The sequence below is a fragment of the Mesocricetus auratus genome, unplaced genomic scaffold (genome assembly GCF_017639785.1).
Source record: "Mesocricetus auratus isolate SY011 unplaced genomic scaffold, BCM_Maur_2.0 Super-Scaffold_100013, whole genome shotgun sequence".
NCBI classification, from domain to species: domain Eukaryota; kingdom Metazoa; phylum Chordata; class Mammalia; order Rodentia; family Cricetidae; genus Mesocricetus; species Mesocricetus auratus.
Genome location: NW_024429196.1, coordinates 71,354,949 through 71,378,807, shown reverse-complemented (window position 1 = coordinate 71,378,807; position 23,859 = coordinate 71,354,949). Strand labels below are relative to the sequence as shown.

General features: G+C 46.1%; 1 protein-coding gene across 3 annotated transcripts in view; it reads left to right on the top strand.

The window, feature by feature from the left end:
- Positions 1-23,859, top strand: part of Shc3 (SHC adaptor protein 3) — a 144,552-nt gene that overhangs the window by 59,986 nt on the left and 60,707 nt on the right. For all 3 annotated transcript variants that reach the window (XM_005066307.4, XM_013110631.3, XM_021224921.2), the window contains 2 exons: positions 19,999-20,062; positions 22,925-23,044. In XM_005066307.4, coding sequence (XP_005066364.1) covers positions 19,999-20,062; positions 22,925-23,044 — 184 coding nt within the window. The remainder of the gene's footprint in view (positions 1-19,998; positions 20,063-22,924; positions 23,045-23,859) is intronic.

The window sequence follows — 23,859 nt, the reverse complement described above, 5'->3', positions numbered from 1 at the left end:
AGGTGTTCCTGGAAATGTCAGACTTAGATCCCAAGGATGCTGAGTCACTTCTTGACTGACAGCTCTTGATACCGGGGTCTTCTCAGGTGCCCTTGTCCTTTATGTCATTCCAGGAGCACTGGAAATGATAAAAGCGGACTCAGAACAGGCATAAAAATTTGAAAACAATAGTGACTTTCAAAAAAATGTCATTAGGAAAGGAGAGGTGGCTAAGTGGTACAAGCCTGACAACCTGAGTTTTATCTCAGTAACCCAAGATAGGAAGAAAGAACTGATTCCCAAATGTTGTCCTGTGCTATGGTGTAATGTGCCCCCCCACACGCACACAAATAATAATAACTAATGTAGCATAAAGGTCTCTGAAGATGATAAACAGAGGGAGAGGAAGAGACAGAGATAGAAGGAGGGTGAGGAGAGAAGAGAAGGGAATGAAAGGAAGGAAGGGAGAGAAGAGAGATACAGAATACAGAGTCAACATCAGGAACGAAGGTGGGACGCCAGACAGGAATGGGACAGCTGTGTCAGCAGACTTGATAACTTAGGCAAATGGAGGAACTCCTGGAAGGTACAACTATCCAAGCTCCCTGAATGAAGACTAGGTGACCTATGTAGGCTGTAGCTAGTGAATGAAACATTACTAAAGAAGACCTCCCCATAGAGAGAACTCTAAGGCCAGATGGCTGCAAACACTTAAGCGAGAGGTAGCACCAGTTTCCACAATCTGTTCCAGTAAACAGAAGGGACACTTTCCAATTCGTTTTATGAGTCCAATGTTATCCTGAAACTAAAACCAGACACAGACCGTCGGAGAAAACAACCAAACAGAACACCTCACAGACACTGACACAAAACTCTGACAAGAAACTTCAAATGGGGGGTCCAAGATGCCTCAGAAAGATAACGCACCACACTCTGATAGTATTTTGCATGGATTATACAATGGGTTTAATACTTAAAATGACAATTCTCCATTTCGTCAAGCTAAAAAAGAAAAATCCTATGATCATCTTGACAGAGGCAGAAAAGGTGCCCAACAAAACCCTGAAAACATTGGGAAGAGAAGAATGTTTCAGTGCAGTGATGGGGTATCTGAAAGGCCACAGCTAGCATCAGCGCACGATAGGAACACTTCCCTTTAAGAACTGGAGGTAACTGGGTTTCCTCACTCAGAATGGTTTTTTCTAGTGCCGTCCATTTACCTGCGATTTTCAAGATTCCATTGTTTTTTTCCTGCTGAGTAGAACTCCATTGTGTGAATGTACCACATTTTCTCTATCCACTCTTCAGTTGAGGGGCATCTAGGTTGCTTCCAGGTTCTGGCTATTACAAATAATGCTGCTATGAACATAGTGGAGCAGATGTCCTTGTTGTATGAATTTGCATCTTTTGGATATATGCCTAAGAGTGGAATTGCTGGGTTTTGTGGTAGATTGATTCTCATTTTCCTGAGGAATCTCCATACTGAGTGAGGTAACCCAGTCACAAAAAGACAAACATGGTAAGTACTCACTCATATATGGATTTTAGACATGGATCAGGATAGTGCCAGTCTGCACTTCCACTGACAGAGAGTCTGGGAAACAGGAAAGAACCGAAGAGAGAGATGCATGGTACTCCAGAGAAGAGGAATGAGGCAAGATCTTCTGAACAAATTGGGAACATGGCAGGGCTGGGGGGAGTGGGAGCTGGGAAGAAGAGAGGGGGAGAAGAGGAAGAGAGAGTAGGTCATGGGGGAGCAGGAAGGTTGAGTGGGGGGTAGAATAGGGGGAAGAGGGAGTCATAAGTTAGAAGACAGATCTGGCACCAATGACACCTCTAGTGATCTAAAGGGATGACACCAACTGGCAAGCTAAGCAATAGTGGAGAGACCACCTCAAATGCCCATTCCTGATAATGAACTTGATGTCTATAGCCATCCTAGAACCTTTATCCAGTGACTGATGGAAGCAGAGGCAAACACCCACAGCTAAACACTGAACTGAACCCATGGAACCCAGTGACAAAGAGAGAGGAGCAATGAGCAAATTGGCAAAGAATGGGCTGCCAAAAGCAGCAGAAACAGCTGATCTGAACAGGGGAGAGCTCTTGGACCCCAGACCGACAACTGGGAGGCCAGCATGGGACTGATCCAGACCCCCTGAGTGTGAGAGTCAGTGAGGAGGCTTGGGCAACCTATGGGGCCCTTGGCAGTGATCAGTGTTTATCCCTGGCATACAAATGGACTTCATGTGCCTATAACACAAAGAGGAATGCTCTCTCAGCCTGGACTCTTAGGGGAGTGCCTGGACCCTTTCCTGAGCGAAATGACAAGACTCTGGATATCCCCTATGTGGAAGGAAGTGAGGATAGGGTGGGAGGCTGGGGAGGGTGGGTGTGTGCAGGAGGAGGGAAGGGAGAGGGAACTGGAATTGACATGTGAAGCAAGCTATTTAAAATTAAAGTGATAAAAAAATTAAAAAAATAACTGGAGATAGGGTACCACTGCCTTTAGCACTGGTATTTAACACTGCCAGAGAGAGCCCAGTCAGTGCAATAAGACAAGAAATAAAAAGTCATGCCAATGGGACAAAGTAAAATAAAACCATCTTTATCTCTATATGTAATCCTGAAGAGCTATACAGAAAATATAAGAACTAACAGTTTAGAAAAACTAAATTGTAGAGGGAAGTTTCTGTCCTTCCCAGTCTTGCAGCCATTCAGTCTCAAATAAACACACAGAGACTTGTATTAATCATAAATTGGCCTATTGCTCAGGCTTATTACTAACAGACTCTTACAACTTCATTAACCCATAATTCTTATCTATGTTTAGCTACATGACTTGGTACCTTTTCTCGATAAGGCATTCTCATCTTGTTTTCTCTGTGTCTGGCTGGAGACTGATTCTCTGCCTTCCTCTTCCCAGAATTCTCCTAGTCTTGTAGCCCTTCCTGTTTGGTTACTGGCCAATCAGCATTTTATTAAATCAATATGAGTGACAGATCTTTACATTGAACAGGAATATTATCCCTTGTCCCTACATGTTATCAGATCAGTATACAAACATCTATCATATTTGTTATACTGATAAAGATCAGTTCAGAAACAAAAATAATTTAAAGTTGCATGTATATGCCACTGTACATATGTGGGGTTCAGAGGACAACTTTCAGGAGTGACTTCTCTCCTTCCACCACTCGAGTTCTGAGGATCAAACTCCAGTAGTCAGGCTTGGCAATAAGTACCTTAATTGCCTGCCATCTTGCCAGCCAAGATTGCACATTTTCTGTAGTCACTGTTGGTACAGTTGTGTTTAGACTATGTTATACTATGTAAAATGCCGGACACATCTGTGCTGCCCCAGAGTCACAGCATTTTCTCATTGATGGCCCTTAAAGTCTAAATTAGTCTCAACCCAGAGAGCCTTTCAATTTGATGATTTGAGTTTCCTTCATGGGCTCATCTTGGTGACAGGAACGTCCCAGAAATGCCTTCGTTTCTTCCCCTGTTACAGTGATGAAATACCCTGACCCAAGCAAATGAAGGAGAATGAGTTTGTTTCGACTCACAATTCCCAGGCGCAGTACATCATAGCCCAGGAGACAGAGAGGCAGGAGCCTGAGGGGGCTGGTCACGTGATAACCACAATCAGAAATGGAGATCGGTGAGGGCATGCATGATGGTGTCTGGCCCTCCTTCTCCCCTCACAGTCCAGGTCCTACTGACACTTAAATTAGACCTTCTTCAAGACGAATCCCTCCCTGAATCCTCAGACACTAAGTGTAATCCAGAGGACCCCTCAAAAGCGTGTTCAGAGGCCTGCCACCTGACGATCGATACCTGCCATCGCCAGGGCTCACAGTGAGGCACACAGTAAAATCATTTCCAGCCATGGATGGAATGACTCGAAGTCAAGAGCAAGCAGTTGGCTAAGAGACCAGCCGACCAGATATTACTTTAAATGATTTCCCCTTTCTTCTGCCTCAGGGTCATCTTACAAATGAAAATGCATGAGCCCACTCATGCTTGGCAGTATAGAAGTGACTTCCTTTAGGAAACTCAGCTTTGGGTATCTCGGTAGAATGTCCTTTCTCTCAAGTTGTTTTTTTCCAACTCCTTCCAACTTTGAAGAAATGGAAGACATTGATAGCTTTTTATTTCCTCCCTTGAAGGAAAATCTTTGCCCATTGAAAATTTTATTCAATTAGCCAATTTGCAATTTCCTATAATTTAGTTAAATGTACCTTAAAACTTATGCCATGATCTGAGAGAGATACAGAATGTTGAACAGTGAGCCTGGGCCTGCCTTTCATTCTGGGGAGATAATGTGTGGCTTTTGTTCTTTTTAAAAACATTTCTTTACTCTTTCATGGCCTTGTACACACTAGGCCGGAACTGTACCTCTGAGCTCCATCATGAGTCTCAGGTCCCTAGGCTGTCTGCTGCAGCGCAGAGTTGGCCTCTTTATGATGGAGCATTCACACCCCCAGGCTCTTTTATCACCATCCCATGAGCTTGAACCCGCCTTGAGAAGCACTCCTTGAGAGGCGGTAGGCGGTACCACCCAGTGCTGTTGCCATCCCGTGTTCTCCGTGGTATTTTGGGGGCTCTGGCCGTTTCCTCTCTTGCTGTCCTCTGCTTCAATCAAGCAATTTGGTCTCCTCAGGAATGGCTTTGTGTGTATATGTATGACGTGTATGTGCACGGGTCTTGAGTCAGCCACACAAGTTGTCCCTTTGCCTCTGCTCCTGGGGCATCTGGGGAAAACCTGACTTTCTTCAGCATGGGAAATAATTAAGGGTGATTGTTTGTGGGCTGAAGTTGTGGCTCAGTTGGTAGAACGCATTAAGAATGTACAGTTCCTCGGGTTTCATCCCAAGCAGGATGATTAGCAGTTGAAGGTCCTCCTTTGTTACGTATAGAATTTGAGGGCAGCTTGGGACACATGAGGGCTCGTCTCAAAAAAAAGGACAGATGCTCACATCACACCTGGCCTTGCATATCAACCGAGGACCATTTTGTTCCTACCCACATTTTTTACAACCCCTTGGTGGGTCAGCCAATGACAGGGAAGAGGCCCTGGGCTGCACAGTGGTCTGCAGCCTGGTGATCTGGGAAGGATGAAGACTAGTGATTACAACTGAGTTTGCCTCACTGTCCACCTGCACAGTGCGTGTTCCCACAGCCACCTTGCAGGTGTTGCTTTCTTGTGGGGTCAGCAGGATGAGGCAAAGCTTTTTATCCTTTGAGGTTGACTGTCCTGTGAGTTTGGGGGTGTTTATCAGGCCCCCAGCCTCCACTCGCAAGATGCCACAACCCCTCACCAACATGATAACAATCCAAATTATCTCAGCATTTGTTCTAGTGTATCCAGAGCCTCAGAAAGTTGCTTTAAACTAAGCCCTGTGCCTTAGCAATGAATTTACTTTATCATAAAAGCAACATACAGGAGCTGGGGAGCTAGCTCAGAGGTTAGGAGTGTGCTCTGTTTTATCCGGAAGACTAGAGTTTGCTTCCCGGCACCCACACCACGCAGCTCACAAAAGCCTGTAATCTCAGCTCCAAGGGATCTGGTGGCCTCTTCTGGTTTTAGAAGGCACTTGCACACACTTGTATGGATACATTCACAAGACACACGTGAATCTTTAGAACTGTTTTTGAAAGAAACAGGTATGTATTCACTTGAGAATTTGGGAAGAACACCACGATGTAAAGGTGGGTGGGGAATTTCCACACATTTGCAGTCACATTGTATTTGAAGTTTTGTGCCATGGTTTTCCAAAGTGTACCGTTAAATAACCACCTCCAGGTGTCACAGTTTTGTGTGGCATGTGCTCTTGGTCACTGTCATCCCCTCCCGAGCCTGTTTGTTTAGTGTCTATGGGACACAGCTTCTGTGCCTTTTGAGTTTGGCCACTAAGTAGGGCCCTTTCTTGGGACATGCCGGAGGAGTCCTGATGTATGTTTCTGGGCTGCTACAGCCACAAGGAGAACACATGTCTACTCACTCCAGACGGGACATCAATGACAGACCTAGTGACAACCCCACCAAAGGCTTCTTAGAGAATCTGTGGGGTTACTGGGGTCACTTGTAGGAGTGTGGGTGAGAGTTTATGCACCGGGGCCTGGGTGACCCCACCCCCATTATATCACTGGAAAGTCACACCCCAGCATGAATGATGTCATCATCATAATTGCATAGATGGAATTCTCTCAGGTAACCTTTGGCCTCTGTGTTCTCTAGCAGAATCATACACAGGTGCCAAGGGCAAGAGGCAGTAGCTCTTATTATTACATTATTATTATATTGTATGTTATAATATTATTCCTCAGAGCAGCTGTCCACTTTTTTTTTGAGACAGGTCTCTCACTGGGATCTGAGGTAGGCCTATTTGGCTGGCTGGCCGGCAGGCTCCAGGGGTCCTCCTCACCCTACCTTTCCAGCACTGGGTTACAGGCACAAGCCACCATAACCCCCCTTCTGATGTGGATTCTGGGGATGGAACTCAGGTCCTGCAAACATTTAACCTGCTGAGCCATCTCTCCAGCCCTGGGTACCCACTTTTCTATTTCCTGTGTATCTTTTTTTTTTTTTTTGGTTTTACGAGACAGGGTTTCTCTGTATTGTTTTTGAGGCTGTCTGTCCAGCCTGGCCTTGAACTCACAGAGATCCCCCTGCCTCTGCCTCCCGAGTGCTGGGATTAAAGGCGTGCGCCACCACCGCCCGGCTCTCCTGTGTATCTTTGATACTTTTCAATTGCTGTGACAAAACACCATGACCAAATCGATTTATAAAAGAAAGCACTTCATTTGGCTTACAGCTTCAGAGGGTCAGAGTCCACGATGGTAGATCAAAGGCAAGGTGACAGGAACAGCTGAGAGCACAAGCAGGAGGCAGAGAGAAGACACTGAGTCTTTTGAAACCCCAGTCTCCAATGACACATCTCCTCCAGCAAGGCCATGCCTCCTAACCCTTCCCAAACAGTTTCACCAACTGGCACTGAGTCTAAGGAGGCCATTCTCCTTCACAACACCACATTGTAGGAATGTTGTAGTTGTATTTTTACTCTATTGCCTATTTACTCCCAAATAAACACACTGAGGCCTATTCTTTCTTATAAATGCCTGGCCTTAGCCAACTCTCCTTAACTTAAATTATTCCATCTACCTTTTCCCCCTGGGCTTTTATCCTTCTCTATTCTCTATACCCCTCTTTACTTCTTACTCTGTGGTTGCTGTGGTTTGCTGTGTAACTGTGTGCTTGGCCCCTGCATCCTCCTCTCCTCTTCTCCTTTGTTGGTCTCTCCTCCTAGATTTCTCCTATTTCTTCTCTCTGCCTGCCAGCCCCACCTGTCCTTTCTCCTGCCTTGGTATTGACTGTTCAGCTCTTTATTAGACCAATCAGGTGTTTTAGACAGGCAAATAATCACAGCTTTATAGAGTTTAATAAATGCAACATAAAAGAATGCAACACATCTTTGCATCATTTAACAATTATTCCACAGCATAAATGAATGTAACACATCTTCAACTAATATTCTGTGGGAAGCTGTCTTTGTGGGACTACAGTCGGAACCAACCAACTTGTCCTGTTTGTACCTGAGAGGGGGATTGTGGATTGAGAAAGGGTAGGTAAAGATGTTAAGAGAAAGACAGAGACACAGGATAGAGTCAGGAGGGCAATCCAGTGAATATTGAACCCTCTATTCTTATTCTTCAACATTCTTAGCTTGGCTTATTTCTCCTTTGTTGATCTCCAACCAAAAGGGGGAGCATGGCAGAAGACTTCTATTATCATGTATGTGAGCAAACAAACTTACTTCCCTTAAATCCTCCAGGCATTTGGTAGCTACACCTGTTATTCAGCCTTCAGGGTCAAGAGTGAACATACCTGAGCCCAAGTCTGTTATTATTTAGATAAGACATCTGGTACCAAGGTGGAAACATCCTGCAGTAGCCAAGTGTTAGACCTTCAGGTGCTTTGACTTACTGAAGACAGTTTTGAACTCTCTGACCTTGAGGCAAGTTGAAGTGGACCCATCTTTATGGGCTCCAACAATATTCTGCAACAGAATGTGTCTGGCTACTCTGGACACTCCAGAAAATCGGAGTCTCTGCCCCATTTGTGACTGGCTTAGTTCACCTTCCATAGTATCCTTGAGTTCCATGGTTGGTGTCCCAGGTGCCATACCTCCCTACCTTGCTAAAGCAAGTGTGGGGTTTACTTCCCATGTCCGCCATGCTTTGTCTCTTCAGCTGTTGGACAACTGGGTTGTTTCCATCTTTTGGCTGGTGCAAATGAGGCTGCTGGGAATATGGGTAAACCCTGCTTTTGGTGCTTTGGGATTCTGTGCCAATTTTATGTCTGATCTTTTCAGGAGCTGCCATGCTTTCCCCAAAGCAGCTGCAAACTCCACATTCCCTCAGGCCACAGGCAAGGCTTTCAGTCCTCCCCATCAGTGTCTCAAAACCTGATGGTGTGAGGCATGATCTTACTGTGGCCTCTACAGGGATTCTCTTTTGCATTCATAGTGCATGGCTTCATTGTCCCAAAGTCCCTTTGCACGTGAGTTGGCATTTGATGTCCTCTGGGAGGTGAGGCTTTGCCTGTCACTGTAAGCCAGATGTTATAGGCTGGACTCCAGTATTGAAGCACACCTGACTGGAGATGTGAACCAGATGTTATAGGCTGGACTCCTGTATTGAAGCACACCTGACTGGTGATATGAACCAGAGGCACTGCAAGCCCCCACTTGCAATCGGTGTGAACTTAGACGGTCTCAGGTTCTCACTCAGAAACTGGATGTCTGGCCATTCCCGTGCTGAGCGATTAATGTATGCCACTTTACAGGACAGGGCCAGGTAGTGTGCCAGTCCTGGACGCTATCGTGGCTTTTGCCATCTTCTTACCGCTGCCATGACATCACTGGGTCGCCAGGATGAGACAGTCATCTTCCCATTGCTCCCTCTGTCACACATTTCCTGGATTCGTATCAGGAGACAGTATTCTGGCTTTGCCTTCTCCTCCCTTGCCAGTGCCTTCCAGAGCCCTTCAGCAAGCCATGGGTGTAGCTCAGAGCTGAAGTGCTTGCCTAGAGTGTGAAAGGCCCTGGGTCTGATCCCTAGGGTCACAAAATCAAATCACCATTCTGGTCCTCCAAACTATGTTGCTATAGTTTTCTCTAGCTTCAGAAACGAGAGTGGCTCTCTCTGACATAGTGTGACAGCCCAGTCCTGCTGCCTGGTTCTCTTGCCCTTGCTTTCTTTCCTCTGTCTTATTGTGTGTTCAAACACCCATTCTTTGATGATCTAGCATACCTCTTGACAGCTCCAACTGCAAGGGGCAGGCTGAGGGGAGGTTGTATCAGACACTCACTGAAGGATTTCTACGTCAATAAGGACATTCACCAGGAAAGTCATATGATCCCTCCCAGCTCACAATATGCTCGAAGCCTATGGAGAGCCATCCCTGCTACACTGCCCACAGCTTATGGTAAATGCCCTGTCTTTGAATTTTCCATGAACGGGGGATGCCATTTCCTTTTCCTCTTGTCTGTGGCCTTCCTTCCTGATGTCCCTAACCCCCACACTTTGTACATGCACATTTCCCCTTCAGTGGCTCTGCCCATTGTGTGTGATTCCTTATTGTTCATTCTACAACTGTCTAAGAACAGAGTTAATTGTTCTTAGCTTTTCCTGGCCCACTGGGCCTTATGGCCTGGGACTGATAGCTAGGGGGACACACCAGGGGCAGTGGCCTCTGATGTAAGTGCATCTGGTGTCTCTGTTGTCACCAGCAGTTTAGCTTGTTCTCCTCAGCCTTGCAGCCCTGTTATTAAAGTCAATTGTTTTTAATTCCTTTAAATTTTTATTACATTTTGCTTATTTATTTAATGTGTGTGTGTGTATGTATACATGCATGTGTATATGCATACATGTGGAGGCCAGAGGTAAATACTGGATGAGTGTGTCTTCCTCTATCTATTGCCACATTATTATTATTTTGAAACAGGGTCTCACAGTGTAGCCCTGGCTAACCTGGTTGGCCTAGAACTCACAAAGATCCACTTGCCTCTGCCTCCTGAGTTCTGGGAATCAAGGCAAGCACTGCCACGCCCAGCTTTCTATCTTCTTTTGTGGCACAAGGTCTCTCACTGATTACCCTAGACTGGATGGCAGGTGAGCACCAGGGAACCTTCTGTCCCTGTCTCCCCAACAGTGGGATGGCAGCCACATGCCACCAGGTCCAGCTTTTGTATAGGTTTTGGCCATTGATCTCAGGTCTTCTGCCAAAAGCATCTTATCAACTGAGCTATTCCCAGGCCCACAGTGGGATTTTTAATTATCTGTAATCAGCCCATCAGAGACTCAAATCCCCTACCGTACTGAAAGGATACCTTCTCGTCTGCGAGACTCCACACGCATACCTATCTGGCTGTATTTCTGCGCTTTTTATTTCCATCCACCCATGCATCTGTCTCTCATACAGAGTGACTTCCTGTTCTGGCATTGTACAGCCATGTGTATTGTCTGGAAGAATGCACTCCCCCTCATTTTTCTTTCTTGTTACTTTTCAGAATGTCTTCATGTTGTTTTAAAAGCTCTAAGGTAATCTGGATGGTTGTGATGGCTGGGTGTAGGTCGACACCAGTGCAAGAGCTAACTCTTGGTCAATGGACTGGACCTTCTTGTGCCTTTGGAGGAAGCTGGGGTGAATAGATGTGTAGGTGAGGTAATGTCTGGGCCTGGTACCATGAGAGACATGAGAAGAGATGCTGCCTGCTGGTCCTGCTGATTGTGCTCAGGGTGTGTGTGTGTGTGTGTGTGTGTGTGTGTGTGTGTGTGTGTGTCTGAGAGAGAGAGAGAGAGAGAGAGAGAGAGAGAGAGAGAGAGAGAGAGAGAGAGAGAGAGAGAGAGAGAGGAGCTTCAATTCTCCCTTTCACTTCCTTACAGGGTCCATATCCCAAGTTATACTCACACTCACTAATGCAGTAGGAACCACTTACATCTCCTCCTGCCTCATCCTCTCAGTGCCGGATGACTGGCATGCACCACCAGGCTCAGTTTTATGTGATGCTGCAGATTGAACCTGGGGCTTTGTGCAGCCTCAGCAAGTGCTGTACCATCTTAGCTGTCCTGGGGCTCTGTGCAGCCTCAGCAAGTGCTGCACCATCTTAGCTATCCACCTAGCATTTGGGAGTGACTTTTAAAGGCGAGGCGTGGGCGTGGGTGTTCGGTATTGGCCCAAGAGCTGGGGGAGTTGGGAAGCTCCTTGAGTGCATTCTCAGCACACTGCTTGCCCTGGTCAGTTGTACCCTCTGGTGTTCGGACAAGATCCTAAATGGGAACTGGCCCAGGCTGCCCCTCCCGTTTGCTGTGGGCCTGGGGTGGGAATCAACTGTTTGCTTCCTCACTCTAGAAGAGGATGGCTGTGGAGTAATCTCCTTGGTCACCACATGAATAGATGAACCATGATGGTCACTTCCTCCAGGGCCTGCCCTTTTCCATACGTCTAAAGAATCCTCAGGACTCAGAAACACCGGAGGATGGGTGTAGATTCAGTTTGACTCCATCAACATCGTGTGGTTAAAGAAAGCGTTTCAGTCCTTCCAGAGTTTATTTGCCCTAGTTGAAAATGCTTTGTGTTCCTGGCATTCTAGGCTGAGGCTCAGGAGGGGGGTGCATAACTTCAGGCTTTCTCTAATGCCTTGTTCCCAGCTTTCCTTCACCCCAAAGTCCTGGGCAGAGCTCAGCCAGGGTGCAGTATCAGGGCAGCTTCTCACTGTGGGGTTCCCAACTCCCCCCTCTCACTCTGCCCCACTCCAAGCTGCCTTTACAGGCCACCCTCCCCAGTGAACGTCCTGGGAAGCTTACTTGGCAGTTTCTAGAATTCCATTTAAGCTTCCCTTTGTCCCTTTCCTTTCCAACTCAGGTAGTGGCACTTCCCTTATATGTTCAGTAGAGATGCACAGACATGGACAGAGGGAGGGGTCAGAGGTGAGGAGGGGGCCACACACAGAGCTGTGCAACACCCCTCACCAGAGGCACACCCTGGCATGATAAACAGGCACTGCAGCGGGAACGGAAAAGGGCACTAGAACTTTCCACATCGTTAATAGTGCTGCCCAAATAAATGCCACCAGGCTTAGATGGTTGGGAGACTGGTCAATGCTGTGTGTAAGTAATGGATAAATCACTACCTTCTCTCTTGTCTTGCAGATGCTGGCTGCCTCCAGAGGGCCTGTGCTGGGTCCACACCTGGAATCTGTGGACTCCAGGTGCCCTCAGAATTGTCTCGGTGCATTTTGTTGCATGTCACGTTGATTGTGACATGGTCCCTGCATCTCCTTGATTTCAGCCTTCTCTGGTCGCCTTCCCCACTTATCATTTTTGATGTTGCTGGATGCATAACTTTCTGCTGACTGCACTGTACCTCATTTTATCACATTAAAGATTTGTTGTTGTTGTCATTGAATGTGATGATTAATCTTGGTTGTCACATTGGAAGAAGGGAACCTCAGTTAAGGAATTGCCTCCAAAATATGATCCTGTGGGCATGTGCTTGGATGCTAGTTGATATAGGAGGGCCCAACACACTGTGGGTGATACCATCCCTACGAAGGTGGGCTTGGGCTTCGTAAAAGACAGTTGAATGTGAGTCTGGGAGCCAGGCAGTAAGCAGCATTCCTCCACGGTTTCTGCTCCAGTTTCCTACCTTGAGTTCCTTTCTTGGCTTCCATGATGGACTATAACCTGTTGGCCAAAATGAACCCTTTCCTCCCCAAGTTGCCTTGGTCATGATATTTACTGAGGGTAGATTTTTGTTTTGTTTTTTAGATTTTATTTATTTATTTATTCTTGGTTTTTTGATCCACGTGCCTCTGCCTCCTGAGTGCTGAGGCATGAGCCACCAGTGCCAGGCAATGATTGATTTTATTTTCAATTTGTGTGTGTGTGTGTGTGTGTGTGTGTGTGTGTGTATGCACATGAGCAGGTGTGCCTCTGGAGGTCAGAGGCATTGGGTTCCCTGAAGCTGGAGTTTCAGGTGGCTGTGAATTACCTTGGCATGGGCACTGGAAACAGAATCAGATCCTTTATAAGAGTGGTACCTTCACGTGTTTGCTGAGTCATCTCTCCACCTGAGGAAACTGAGTTCCAGTTCTGGTTCTGTCCTTGACTATCTGAGTGTCTATACAGCTGAGATAAGGATGTCTGGAGTCACTGGTTTACCTGTTCCTGGAAAGATGTGTGTTTACAGTGGAGCCAGGAGTAAGCAAGGTCTTCAGGATCACCCCACAACCTCTCCACAGCGTCTCCAGTGCTGCTTTGAGTATAGAATCTCCCCCATCTCCATGCCAGGCCCTGCTTATGAACACCTGGTGGCATCCACTTGGTGCTGTTTCCTTATAGGGATGGAGCATGGAGGGAGGAAGCAGGTCACTCTGAGCTGCCTTGAGGTTTATGACCAGACTTCAGTTCCTCTTTACTCTCTGTTTCTTGCCTGTGGATACAATGTAACCCACCGACCTCAGGCCCTGGCCCCCATGCCCTCCCTGCAATGATGGACTGCACCCCCTCCTCAAACTGTGAGTCAGAATAAGCCCTTCTCTCGTTAAACGGTGTCTTCTCAAGTGTCTGATTGCAGCAATGAGTCAAATAACTAATATATGAAACTAATAATAAACTACCAATACAATCACTTTCAGATCTTCTACTATCTTCCTATGACTATTTTGAGATTATGTATTTTGGGATAATATTACAATTGTGATGATAAGATTGTAATTGTTATGAATATGTGTGATGTCTGGAGCCAGAATTAGATGCCAGAACTTTAGTTTATGATTCATCCCCGTCCTCCTTCTATATATGTGATGGTTGGTTTAATTGCTAACTTGACACAATCTAGATCACCTGGGAAGACATTTTCAATGGGGGATTGTCTAAGTAAGTTTGTTTGTGTCTATGTCTGTGTAGGTTGTCTTGATTATGTTAACTGATGTGAGAAGACCCAGTCCACTGTGGGTGGCACCACCCCCTGGGCTGGGATTCTCCACTGTATAAGAGTAGGACACGTGAGCTGAGTAGTAACCACAGATACATCATTTCTCTCTGTTCTAACTGTGGATGTAATGGGATAGGTTGCTTTAAGTTCTTGCTTTTTTTTTTTTTTTTTACTCCCCTGTTATGATGAAGTATAACCTGGAGTTGTGAGCTAAAATTACCCTTTTCTCTCCTAAGTTTCTTTTGTCATGGAATTATAATTCAGCAACATAGGTAAAGCTAGGACTAGGTATATTCTGTGCCGTATGGTTTGGCTCTGCCCTCATCTCTGACCTCTGTCTGTATTCGTGTGTGTCTATACAGAAGCGGCAAAGGAAACCCCACTGGTAGAATTGCTGTGGGTGAGGGCAGGTGGGGAGAGGACAGTGGGGGTGTCTCAACTACCCTGGCTAGTGGAGGTCTCCAACGTCCTAGCTGTCACATTACATAGAAATTGAACTCAGTGGAAAAGACTCTGTGCTTAGTCAGGAGCCTGCAAAAGGGACTTTCATTGTCTGGCATTGAGCACTGAAGGAAACTGTCAGCACCATGGACAGAGCCTCCCTCAGGAACCCCTGCTCACTTCCCTGCTGCTTTCCACCCTCACTGCCACTGGCCTTCTGGTTTCCCACATGTCATGCCCACCTCCCCACCCCACCCTACCCCCAGGGCTCACACTCTCAGCCTGGACCCCTTTGATCCCACCCTCTGCTTCTGATCCCAACAGCCTCACCTTGCCTCTGGGGTCCTCCTGTGCCCCCAACCTCTGTCCCGTCTCCACATACAAGTGTTGCCCAGATCTTTCTTATTTTATGACCCTATGTGTTTCAATCCAAAATTAGCGGAAAATATTGTTAGGACATTTTCGGTAGGAGGTTGACTGCTCACCCGTCAGATGAGTCCCTTTTCCTGTCCCACGGTTGTCAAGTATCTCCTGTCTTTTGCTCTGTCAGCCTTCCCTTACTCCTCCTCTTGATGGGACATTCACAAAACCCTTCTATAGAATCTCTTGGTTCTCACCCTGTAGTTTTTCTGTAGATGCACCCATGGCTCTCTGAGTTTAGGCTCTTGCTGTGACCACTCACATCATTCACAGCTATGACACCCACCTCCTTGCCCTATTTGCTGGGACTTGCTGACCTGACATATGCACGACCAAAGATCAGATTGAGAAGTTTCCCATGTTTTCAAGAGCCATTTGTCATTCCTTGTCTGAAATCCCTCTGTCCCTGGTCTTAGCTTTGTAGCTTTGTCCATTGGGCTTATGACACTTTTCTTTCAACTTATTTTGAGACCATTGTCTCTTGAATTGCCTGGATTTTTATTTTGATGCCACTGTTTGCATCAGTATTTCCATTAATGATATATCACTCTCATATCAACCTTCCACTCAAAGATCATTAAAAGTAATTCTTCCCCGAGTTTCTTTAATACTTTGAAAATCACTCAACAGCTTCTATTGGTGACCCACCAAGAGTTGATTTACATTTGAGGCAGGAACTAGAAACTGTTTCCCCTTGGGTAGCTAGCTGTTCATCACTAGGTGTGTGTGTGTGTGTGTGTGTTTGTGTGTGTGTGAACTTACCAAGTTCTTATGTTTCATTTTTCATTACTCTTTCCCCTACCTAAATATAATTTTAAGTGGGAAGAAATCACCCTACTGTTCTACTGTTATGTTTTTATTGATTTACTCTGAAAAGTATCTGTGTAAACATGCTTGTTATACATGCGTGTGCAAATATGCAGACATGCCTGTGAGTGTTTGTGCAAAGTCCAGTTCTAAAGTTCTTCACTGGTGAGAATAAGCTTCAGTTTTGAGAGGTGTCTGCCCTATTGATGAGATTGGAGGCCTGGGTGGAGAAATACAGTGCAATCATAAACCCGAAGGTTAGCATTTTGGCAGGGCTGTCTCTTGTAGCTTTCAGATGACTGCCGAGTTTGCCAAATGTTCCATTTTTGTATTAGTGGAGTGCTGAGGTCAGGATTTAGCTTCTCAAAGTGGGGTTGTACTGAGTGGAATGCTAAGAAGCAATCTCTATTATTAAAAACAGCAAAATTGGTACCTGTGTTCCAAAAAGGGATTACATGGAATTACACAAAACTAAATGAACAAATTTGAGACAGTACTGCTCACCAAAACAGCCAGGAAGGAAATTGAGAATAGCTCCATTTAAAATTAGACCTTGGAGTTAAAGTAACTAATTTCAGACATCTAAATATTGCTGTTTTTAATGGTGTGCCATTTCTATTTCAAACAGAAATAGACACCGTCTCTGGTTGAAGTAAGGATTTGTGCACTTGAGTGATCATGTGAGCATCAGAAACAATTCTGTGGCCATTCTAAGGCAGCACACTTTTCTGAAAAGCATGTTGATTTGAGGACCTTGGATGATTCTTCTGAGAGCTCACAGGGTGTCCATAGGGCTCACTCAGAGTTGTGACTGTGCTCTGGGAACTTCACAGGTCTTCCTGAGAGGACTTTCTGTTTGTAATCTGTCAGGCTGCTCCTCCCCCCTGACTACTGATGATCCTGTCTCTCCCTGGAGGAGAAATCAGCTGCAAATGGCTCGTGGCTGACTAGGTTAGATTTCTGATAGTGGGAGTCCTTTTGGAGAACTGTTTGTAAAATGCTTGATTTCCTATATCGTTCCATGTTGGGGGGAAGGAAAAAAATCTAGGAATTACTGTGGATGTTGAAAGAATGGCCTAGGAGAGGCATTCTGTACATGTCATCTCTTTAGCTTGTTGAGACCAGAGATTTAGCTATTTTGTTAAACTAAATCTTGACTTAGTAAATATAACGCAGAAGTTCCAGGAGATCTGATGCCCTCTTCTGGCCTCTGTGTGTACCTACACACATGTGGTACACACATATACATTCATGTAAACATATGTTTACATACAATTAAAACTAACCAAATGAAAAACCATCAGGCAAGGTGGTCCAAGTTTGCAGTCTCAGTGTGGGGAGGTGGAGACAGGAGTGTGTTTGGGATTCATTAACCAGCCAGTCTACAGAGTTAGTACATTTCAGGCCAGGGAAAGACCCTGTCCCAGAAAACGAAGTAGATAGTGTCTTGAGTAACAACACCCAGACTAACTTCAAGCCCACACATGCATCCATACAAACACGCAAAATTAAGTGGGTAAGGGATTGGGGAGATGGCTCCGTGGGTAAGAGCACATATTGCCCTTGCAGAGGAAGCAGTTTGGTTCCCAGAACTCACGATGGGCAGCTCACAACCACCTGTAACTCTGGCTTTTGGGGAACTAATTGACCCCTTCTGACCCTTGAGGGTACCCACACTCACATATACACATACCCCCATCACACACACACACACAATCAAAAATAAAACACACCTTAAAATATTAAGCAGGCAAAACAGATATTGAGACTTATGTACTCCTATAAAAGGATAGCATAGGTGTTGGGGAAATGACTTACCAGATGATGTTTTCTGTGTAAACATGAGGACCCAAGTTCAAATCCTCAGCACTCATTAAACAAAAACTAGTCTTGTTTGCGCATGCCTATAACACCTTTGCTGTCAGGGGAAGTGTGGAGCAGGAGGATTGCTGGGTCTTACATGGCTGCCAGCCTAGCTCCAGATTCAGCGAGCAACTTAGTATCAAAGGAATAAGGTGGAGATTTGTGGACAGGGTGCCTAACACCATTCTCTGGCCTCTGCACGTACACAGGGATGTGCAATTCATAGACATGCAGACACACACACATTAACTCATTGATTAAAAAGGACAACACACCTGTGTTCCCGAAAGCAAACGGGGAGTTTGTTTCGAGCAGATTTTAGATGGTACACATTTGATCATTTTGATAGAAGCACAGTTAGTTGGCTATTATACAATAAACAGGAGCAGTGCTGTCATCCCAAACATCTGCTCTGGCTTCACTTTTCCAGGCCAGGATGACTCATACTGTGCAGGCTTCCTGGCGCCTGAGCTGCCAAGAACCCGTTTTCCTCCCCTCTCTCCACACCGTGTCAAATGGCAGACATGAAGCTTGCCTCCGTGGTTGCTGCCCTAATTTGACAAGGACATCTCCTAAAGCAGTTGCATTGTGATCATGGTTGTCTTTCAACTGCATGGTAGTCATTAATAGTGAGGCGTATTCCACCTGGGAAGCTGGTTGGCTGTCTCTAAGGACCCAGTGTCTTCTTGTTCATTCAGCCCATCGCTTGGCCTGGTTTGTTTATTTTTTCTGTGTTCTTGCAATACTTCCCCCTCTTTGTGTGGGAGCTGAGGAGTTTTTCCAGTTCCCTTAGGCACCTTCAGCCCTTCTCCCAGTTGTTTTCACTTACAGCGCATCACAGGGTTGAGCTGCGGGTACTTTCAAGGTCACGGCAGTTGCCATCACAGCCTGCCACACCTACATTTGAACCTTCACAGCCTCCTTGTTTGGACTCTTCTTTATTCCAAGTTCTTCAGCCCTCATAGGGTGAGACCTATGTACGGGACTACTGTCCTACTGGACCCTGTAAGTGTCCCCCATACTGAGCACTCCCATCCCTTGACTCAGGACAATGCCTGGCATGAAGAACTGCTGCTCAACCGACACTGTTCTGGTATCTTCTCTGCACACTGTCTCATCCATGTACCACAGAGCTCCCTTTCTCCTCTTAAACTCTCTGTATTCTTTTTAATGCAACAGCTCCTTGACTTTTAAACCCACTGCAAATTAAAATTATTGTGGAGAATACACTGAACTTATAGACTATGGCAGAACATGCAAGCCTGGTGGACTTTAGTGTTGGTGGCTTCTGCTGCTGATCGTGGTGCTGGCTTGGAGCTGAGGACTGCTGCTGATGCCCAGTTCCCAGAGAGGGTCCTGTGGATGTAACCAGGGGAAGTTAGATGTAACCAGGGGGAAGTTATGTTAAATAAAGTGAGCCCGGCACAGGAAGACAAGCACCATGCAATATCTATCTCATACGAAGAAGTTGAAAGCCGTGGGCGTGAATATAGAAAATGATTATTAGAGTTCAGGGATGGTGTGTGTGTGTGTGTGTGTGTGTGTGTGTGTGTGTAGGGTATGTGTTGGTGGAAGATGGATCAAGGAAGGCTGGACTTGATCAGTGTGTGGTGTGTGTTTACGCGCTATACACTGACCTACCATGACATGAACAGTGAATACATACTTCACAAGAATTAAAATATTTTAGAACTTGAAACTTAAAATAAAGATTAGTAGAAAATTCTAAGTATGATTTCTACTGAATATGAATCACTTTTACACTACCATAAGTGATAAGCCAGAGACTGTTTGTATTCATTTATTTATTTTTATTTTTTGTGACATGGTCTCATGCATCCCAGGCTGGTCTCAAGCTCACTATTTAGGTGAGGACAACATTGAACCCCTGGTTCTCTTGCCCCTACTAGGATTTTGGTATGTACTACCAAACCTGGTTTTGTGAGGTGCTGGACTTTAGACATGTTGGGCAAGCGTTCCACCAATGGGCTATAGCCCCAGCTTGCTGGCTGCCCTTAAAGCTGCAGAAGCTGGGAGTCAAACAATGAACATCAAATTTCCTCCAGAAGGATCTCAGTGAGCTGTGGTGGCTGGAAGCCTTGGTCCTGGTTGGTACTCTGGCCAAAAAGAACATTTCTAAAGACATTATGATCGGCATAATTAAAGAAAATGTTGGGGAGAATACATATCAGGTGCTGATTTTAAAAAATGAAGCCTTAACTAAATGTCAAAGGAAAAGAAAAAGGAACTGTGGCATTGGTCGTGGTGCCACCACAGTAAGAAGGATAGAATGTGGTAAAAGTTCTAAGATGACCTGCCAGTACTTGGCTTAATTCTGCTTGTTGGAGGAGAGGCACTTAGAGGGCCAATTTTCTATGCTAAAATAAGCAGGCAGTTATTTCCTCTGGACCTTTGAGCGCAGACTATCCGAGTTGCATAACTCTGACTGGCATGTAATAAATTGAATCTCTCCCTGCCCTCAGGGAAGCCATCAGCCGGGTCTGCGAAGCTGTGCCAGGTGCCAAAGGAGCCTTCAAGAAGAGAAAGGTACTGTTGCCCTCACTGTGTGTCTGTCTCCTCCTCACGTCCTCTCAGGACCACACTCCATGCCCTCACCCACATAGCTACTCACTGTCTTCTTACATGACCTGGACTTGGCTGCTTTTTAAGGGAAAGCACCCAGCTAAGGCTATAGCATCCTGCCCTGTCTCTCTCAAGCAAATGTAGGCACTCACGTGGCTTAGATCCTGGAGACAGTGCTGGCAATCAACACCTGGCCAAGCATCCCCTTAAGCCCATTACATAACATGAACTCATCTACCTCTAACAACTCATGTAGCAGCTACCCCAGGAGTACGTGCTAGCAGATGCTCAAGAACTGGATTCTGGGGTTGGGAGTGGGACCTTGAATTTGTAATGATGCCAGTTACCGTGGTGTGAATACATGGATGTGAGTCAAAGGTCCCGGAGAGAGTCAGGAAGAACCGCACAGCAGCCCCTCACTGCTGTGCTCTCTCTAGGCACAGCTGATGGGACCTGAAGTGCACAGGTTCACACAGCGTGGACCAGGTAGCAAACCAGTCAGGACTCAAGAAGCATTTGCCATCTTTAGATGCCGTCTGTGTGGTTGTGAGTTTGTGTATGTTCACTTTCAGTAATAGCTGTGTTTAGTGGCCAGCTCGTAACACTTCTGAAGACAAAACAAGTGGTTTTCCTGAGCTGGCTCAGCCATGTCACCAGAAAGCCCTATTACAGAAGACAAAAACTGAAGCTTTGGGCTGAGAAGCCACAATGTGAATAGGAGCTGGGGCAATGATCAAGCCAGACCACCTGCTCCAGAGACTGGGTGTTCAACTACACTTCTAGAACTTTCCATTCGGTACATGGTTGGATTAGGAGGGGGCTAGGGAGATAGCTCAGGGGGCAAAGCGCTTGCTTCATAAGCGTGAAGACCTGAGTCTGTATCCCCAGCATCCATGTCAAAACCCTGGCACGGCAGCACATGGCTGTGACCCCAGTGCTGGAGAGAGACAGGCAGATCTAGGGCTCACTCGCTAACCAGGGTTGCAGAATTGGAATGGTCCAGGGTCTTTGGGAGACTCTGTCTCCAAATATAATTTAGAGAATTTTACAGGAAGACCCTGATGACCTCCAGTCTGTGCACGCATGCATACACACACACACACACACACACACACATACACACACACGTATGTATGTGACATACATATCACAACGAAAAGAAGGAAATATTTAATTATGCTGTCTCTCATTAAGTATCTAAGAAATAAATAATTCAGCACCCACAATCATGACTTTCACCTACCTAGAAGGGATTTGCGGGAAAGCATACCATACAGAGCCCTACATCTGCTCCATGCTGAGCTCTCACATTCCAGATGGTTTTACTCCAAGTCACTTCTGTCTTCAGAACTGGGGACACTTGTAAACCTATAGGGCAGCTGGGCCTGGGGCACAAAACTTGGCAGTTTGGGTTATATGAAGGCCAGTACCCTGGGGGTCCGGGAACCAAGTAAAGCTCCCAAATCTTGACTACAGGAAGCAAGGTGTCTCTTGGGAACAGTGAGGAGGACCATCATCTTTCAGAACAGATGGTCCTAACAGGTCTTGTGGTTCCCATGTTTTTTTTTTTTGTTGTTGTTGTTGTTTTGTTTTTTTTTTTTTTTGGGTGGGAAGAGATGGAGGTAGTAGCAACTTTCCAGGCTGTGCCCAGATGCACTTGACCTGACTCTCACACAGTGGGGTGGGCTCTCTGAAGGGCTCTTTTGAAGTGTTAGATAAAAAGAAAAAAAGGCATGGCAGGGATCCTAGAGGAAATATCATCTATCTGGGAAGCAAAGAGCTGCGTTTGGGTTGCCAAACCAGGGCAGCCCCAAGTGACAAGTTCAGCAGAGGTTTAGTCTTTTAAAATAGAGACTTACCGTTGTCTTTGGAGACAGTTCATTGGCTGGGCAGACACCCTCGACTGCAAATGGATTCTGATTGGTTCATTAACTAGGCTACTCCCCACTGAGAGGTTGGTGTACAAGGCCCTGCAGCAGGTCTGGATTTGGCCTCTTATCTGAGTCACAGAACACGCTGTGGTCTGAGCTTCAGAAGAGGGGTGTGACCTTCCTGGTTCCCCAGTTCCACTTTCAACAGCCTTCGCTGCTGCATTTTCTCTCCTGGTGGACTAAAGAGCCCTGTGGCTGGTTAGGAGCATAGTGAGCAGAGGGTGTAGTCAGGAGAGGGCTTCAGTGTGTGCCCAGGGGCCTGTGGGACACAGCAGCCTGTCTCTCCACCCTGCCCAGGCCCTGGGCTGTCAGAGGTGAGTCCTTCACAGGGAGCCCCCTTCTGACAAGGATTCCCTTCAGGAGAGAGCCTGGTGACCCTCTGAGGTTGCTCCCAAGTCTTGGTGCCACCCAAGCTTCACTCCCCTAAGAGGCATTCTGAGTCTCGGAGTGCCGAGACAAGGTCAGCATGTCTGCAAAGCTGTGATGTCCCTGCTGTGTGGTTTCTGCAGGTTGATATCTAAGACTCAGGAAATACCAGCATGAGGCCAAGGCAGCCAGGAAGACAAGGAGGAGTTCTGCCCAGAACTAACATATTAGGCATTTATAACTTCATACCTCCTAGTACTGGATGTGCATGTTGGCATTTATAACTTCATACCTCCTAGTACTGGATGTGCATATTGGCATTTATAACTTCATACCTCCTAATACTGGATGTGCATACTGGCGTGGGCTCTTGTTTCCTCAGCTCCTCCAATTGACATTTGTCTGTCTGCTGGCCCCTCAGTGGGCAGGAGCAGTCAGTGAGAGCCTGTGGTGTTATACTGGCATCTCTGCCTCCACCCTTTCAGACAGTCTAGGTCAAAAGCTAAAATATCACTCTTGGACTTCACAGCCTCCGAGCAAAACGCTGTCCAACATCTTGGGGAAGAGCAACCTCCAGTTTGCAGGGATGAGCATCTCCTTGACCATCTCCACTGCCAGCCTGAATCTGCGCACTCCGGACTCCAAACAGGTGTGAGGCTTCCCAGGCATCCCCAGGGCTTTCCAGGGTGGACATCTCCACGGCTTCCTCCTCAGCTTACTGAGACCATGCAGAACCTGCTTGCGACTTGAACTCTAACTCTGGCCACTTTGACAGTCCACCCACAGATGGATGAGTGGTTCTCTGGAGCTCTGTTCCAAATGGTGTCTGTTTGGTTGGTGTGTTGTAATATAAGAAATGGTGATGTCTGTGCAAATGTCTTGGTGTAGCCATGCTTTATCAGATTTATGGGCCGCATTTTAATCTTAGCTTGCTTGGGGTGCATAGTGTGCTATGGTTTGCTAGACAGGAGTTTTCTTCCTCGTGGCTTCTTATGTTGGAGCCTCCTGTAGTCCATCCCATCTCAGGGTTGATGAGCTGTGCATATCTATAATATAAACAGGGTGGAATGACCCCGGCAGCATAGCCACACTTACAAAGACAATTTCCAGGTAGGATGGCTGTACTTCCGTGTGCTGACTGTTTTAGGTCAACCTATCATCCATCCATCTATCCATCTGTCTATCTATCTATCTATCTATCTATCTATCTATCTATCTATCTATCTATCTACCAATCATTGATCTATTTATCATGTATGTATGTATACATGAATTTCTATCTATCTATTCATCTATCTATCATTGATCTATTTACCATGTATGTATGTATACATGGATATCTATCTATCTGTCTTTCCATCCATCCATCTACCTACCAACCTTCTAGCCCCAAGATGTAGAGACAAATTAGTTAGATTTATTGTACAAATCATATATAAATAAGGGCCTTGTTGATACATAACT